The sequence below is a fragment of the Neoarius graeffei genome, chromosome 1 (assembly GCF_027579695.1).
Source record: "Neoarius graeffei isolate fNeoGra1 chromosome 1, fNeoGra1.pri, whole genome shotgun sequence".
Lineage (NCBI taxonomy): Eukaryota > Metazoa > Chordata > Actinopteri > Siluriformes > Ariidae > Neoarius > Neoarius graeffei.
In genome coordinates, this window is record NC_083569.1 from 46282092 (window position 1) to 46286550 (window position 4459).

At 42.2% G+C, this 4459-nt stretch overlaps 1 protein-coding gene across 1 annotated transcript; it reads right to left on the reverse strand.

The window, feature by feature from the left end:
• Positions 1-243: 243 nt before the first annotated feature.
• Positions 244-3130, reverse strand: LOC132887689 (uncharacterized). Its single transcript, XM_060923205.1, has 6 exons — positions 3051-3130; positions 2658-2751; positions 2127-2446; positions 1824-1995; positions 1447-1586; positions 244-1110 (listed from the first exon to the last, which is right to left on the reverse strand). The coding sequence occupies exons 3-6, from the start codon at positions 2277-2279 to the stop codon at positions 787-789; spliced, it is 789 nt and encodes a 262-aa protein (XP_060779188.1). The 5' UTR covers positions 2280-2446; positions 2658-2751; positions 3051-3130; the 3' UTR covers positions 244-786.
• Between the last annotated feature and the right edge of the window lie 1329 nt (positions 3131-4459).

Here is a 4459-nt window from a genome sequence, read left to right on the forward strand (position 1 = left end):
GCTCTGCCCCCATCCCTCTTGGCAACCTGCCCTCCCATGATACCCTGGCCCCTTTGTGTAACCCACCCTCCTGCTCTGCCCCCATCCCTCTTAGCACCCTGACCCCTCTGTGGAACCCAGCCCCCTGCTCTGCCCCCATCCCTGTTAGCAACCCGCCCTCCTGCGATACCCCAGCCCCTTTGAGGAACCCGCCCCCCTGCAGTATTTCAACCCCTTTGACAAACCCCACACCTGTTAGTATCCTGCCCCCCTGCAGTATCTTGACCCCTTTGAGGAACCTGACACCCTTCTGGAACCCAACTCCCATCTGGATCCCAGCCCCTTTGGTGACCCTGTTTCCTTCAGGGAACCCCTGGATGTCATTAACCAGTTCCTCCATTGAGCCAACTAAACACTGCACAGTACTCTCTGGAACACCTGAGGCGTGAACCTGAGCAATAACAGAGCTGCACATGTCCAGTATATTCTTCTTTTCAACTGGAACATGTGTAGTGACCCTCACAGGAGGATCCACATTCACTGGTGTGGAAGGTCCAGCTACAGGCTCAAATTCAAAACTGCTGACGGGATCTGGATCAAGACAGTCTTTATGTGCTTGAGATAGGTGACGTTGGTAACCAGAATATGTACAAAAAACAAATGAACAACCACGCTCTCCACAGTTCAAGCGCAGAGACCTTCCAGGATACAATCCATGCTCAAACTTCAAATGTCTAAATAACACGGAACAACTGGTGTGGTGTACCTTGCAAATGTAACGTGTACATTTCTGGTCAAAATCGGTCTTCAAACTTCACAGTGAAGAAGCCTCGCTCTGATTTCTTTTACCCGAGGACTCTCTTTCACTTTGCCGACGTCGATGCCATACACAGTGGTTTGGATGAAGATGAAGAAGCTGGACAGCGCTTCATCATATGACACAGCAAAAGCATAATGCGCCTTGAAGAGCTCATCAAAGGCAGCAACTGGGGTCTGCATCCTGCAGGGAATGGCCTTCTGGTCCAGGATGATGTAGAAATCCCGGATGCTGTTGCTTCTTTCTCCGACACCGAGAAGAAAGGGCTGTTTGGGGCCAGTTTCTTTAAGGACGGTCTCCATGCTTGACCCCACCTGAGAGAGAGAGAGAGAGAGAGAGAGAGAGAGAGAGAGAGAGTTTTTACTCAAGTCATTTTAATTCATGTGCGACTGACTGTATGAATGGATATACGCAATACACAACTTGATGAATTAATAATTGATAGATAGATGTAGACAAGTAATGAATTCAGAGATGGGTCGATCAATGTACACAGCATTCATTTATTTTTGTGTGATGAATGGATGGATGACTTTTTAAAAACAATTTAACTGCACCCCCCCTATTATCCTGCCATATTGGCTCCTGAAAACTTTACATCAGCTGATATGAAAACCTTGCATCAGTGATGTACAGTCCTAAGAAAATACCTTCATGAACTTGATCAGGCATCTAGCAGCCTCTGATGCGCTCATCTTGCCGGTCTTCTTGCCTTTAACTGTTGGAGGCAAGAGGTGAAGCAGCAGAAGGATGGCGGCCATCTCAGAGTCCCACTCTTCAGAATGCCACACTGCAGAATTAGAAGTGACTATAAAATGTCCTTTGTTTCCTTATAAGCATTGCAGAATCAGTTATAGTAAAGTTTTCTTAAATTACACCATCGATTGAATATGGCTGGCAGTAAGGTGCAGTATGTGATTTGTAGTAAAGGGGCCAAACAAAAGAAAGAACTCAACAATGCCCTCTTTTCTTGTGTACACTAAAGGCATGTGCAATCTACTGCGTCCACTATTCAATTAACACTTACCACCATCATCAGACTCCTGTTGTGCAGACAGAAGTAGCTCATCCACATGCGGACTCGGGGTTAGATTCTTGCAGCAATCTGCGATGACTCTTGGTTTGAAAAATGTTGGCCACTTCGAGAGGAATTTACCAGACACCTCCTCACCAAAGATCATTGTGAAGTCTTGATCAATCTTAAACAGAAAACGTTTGTATGTGTGTGTGAATAAGCATACCATTGTAATGGCGCTATGGGTGTCAATTAATAAACAGTCAAGCAAAATAAGGCAATCACAAAGTCATCAGTAATTAATTTTATGTTTACCAAGCCAGGTGTATCCAAGAACCTGGGAAAGAGATCCAGGACAGAAGAAGCAGTATCTGGGTCGTGAACCACCTTTTGCCTGTGCTGGAATGTTGCCTTCATCTTATTTTTGACAAGGGTCGTATCACTTGAGTGTATATGGCTTCCCTGCATTCATCACCGGTCAACTGCTTCTCATCTGAACGGATACTGCGTGGAGTCTTGGGGCCCTCTTGGAAAGTGGTCCTGGATTTCTTGCTGTCTTGAGCAGAGTTCCGCTGAACAGTTTTCAGCCTCCACGCTAGGTAGCCGGAACCACTCTGGTGATCATAGAAATGTTCCTGTTGATAAAGAAAAACACATTGACTCACATCAACTGAGGAAAAACTCCAGGAAAACCCTTTCACAGGGAAAAAATTGGAGAAACCTCACGGCGAGCAACAGAGGAGGGATCCCTCACCCAGGACTGGCAGACTTGCAAGAGATGTTATTTAGAGACAAAAACAGTTTACAACACAGAATATATGGGGATGCATTGCTGTTTATACTCACATAGCCATTCTAAGAATCCGGGTCCTTCAATTTAGGGAACAGTGTTGTAATCCCAAGTGCATAGAGGATCCGCACATTCACCGGAGGGACCCTCCTGAAAAGAGAGAGATCATTCCTCCAAAAACTGCAAATTTCATTTATGTGCACTTGGGTTATTATTAGGGCTGTAACGATATGCGTATTGAAATCGCGATACGCAGAGCCACGATCCGTATCACGATACAAGAAGGCAGAATCGCGGTACACCCTTTCAAACTTCTCCTCAGCCCAAAAACAGAGGCGCTTCCAAACTTCAATTTATGAATACTTTACTTTTTATTTAAATTACATTTTAAACTTACTTAAATTACTTTTATTTTTTTATATCTATTAGTAAGTTGTTTTTTCGCTGACCTGCGACAATCTTCTGCGAGTCACGCAACGTCCACACTCGCCACTGGCAGAGCATTCACTTCTTTTAAGCGGTCGCCATTCTGGTTGCAACGCGGGGAGCGAATCTGTAAACAAGCAGCTCATTGGCTGGCTAGGTGTGCCACAAGCCAATCACAATCACTTGACCGGAAAGGCATGCAGTGTTGCCAGATTGGGCAAGTTTAGGTGCTTTTTGGCTGGTTTTGAACATATTTTGGGGTGGAAAACGTTAGCAATATCTGGCAACACTGAAGGCATGTCTGCTTGGGCGGAAGCCTTCTGCGGCAGTTACATTTTGACACGCGAGCAATGTTTCACCATAAAAATTCCGTAATTTCCATCTGTTTTCCGCGATCACAGAAAATCATTGGCCCTATGAGAGTGAGACAGTGAGAGAGCGGCCCCCCCCCCCCCTCCAAAAAAAAAAAAATCTTAACGGATTTACATGATTTGGAAAAATTTTTCAGAACTGAAAAAACCAGAGCTTCTGGCTCAACTGTTTTATTTCTCAAAATAATACTATCTTTGGATATACATTTGTTCATTTTTGCATACATATTACTCATTCTCTGCAGTGGTCTGAATTATTTGTTATTAAATAGTTAATGTAAGCAAGTAAATGTTAATAAGTCAAATTTACTACTTTAAAAAAACATTTAAAAAAAATCGTGGGCGTATCGAATCGTGGGTCAAAAATCACGATACGAATCGAATCGTGAGTTGGGTGTATAGTTACAGCCCTAGTTATTATAGTTAACTAAAACTAGCAGTGAAAAAATAATTTAGTAAACAAAAAATAAAAATGATTTTATATTATAAATATTTTTATATTTATAACTAAATAAAAACTATAATAATAATAATACAAAAACTAAAACTAAAGTGAATGTCAGATAACATCAGCTTAGTTGTAGTTAGAGATGCTATAGCCGCAGGAAGAAAAGGCCACAGCTCAATATGGTACAACTTAGAGTACAACCCACAGGTAGATAAGAGTGAATGGAAACGTGATGAGGACTGCTGGGAACATTATGGGATGCAACTAAAAGGGAAAAAGTTAATCTTCAGAGGTCTCACAGAGGCTTTCTCCTAAAACCTGAAAAACTAAAAAAGAAAGAAAATAAAAATAAAAACCAAATAAAAACCAGTCATTTCCTGAAAATAAAAACTAAACTAAAACTGCTTCATCACTTATTGAGCGAACTAAAACTGAACTGAAACAAAAAACGCAAATTGAATAGCTAAATAAAAATCAAAACTAATGAAAAATTTAAAACTATAATAACCTTGATGTGCACATGGGTGTGGGTGAAGACATAATCGGCAACGACTTTTGGAGGTGAAAAAAAAAAAACCACAACCTGTCACTGCAAGTGCAGGGCTCGAAATTA

Excerpts from the sequence above, each read along its gene's own strand:
- LOC132887689 (XM_060923205.1), bottom strand. The coding sequence starts at position 2,279 with ATGCAGGGAAGCCATATACACTCAAGTGATACGACCCTTGTCAAAAAT. Across the intron at positions 1,996-2,126 it reads TCTTGGATACACCTGGCTTG|ATTGATCAAGACTTCACAAT; the intron begins GTAAACATAAAA and ends TTTCTGTTTAAG. Across the intron at positions 1,111-1,446 it reads GCCTGATCAAGTTCATGAAG|GTGGGGTCAAGCATGGAGAC; the intron begins GTATTTTCTTAG and ends TCTCTCTCTCAG.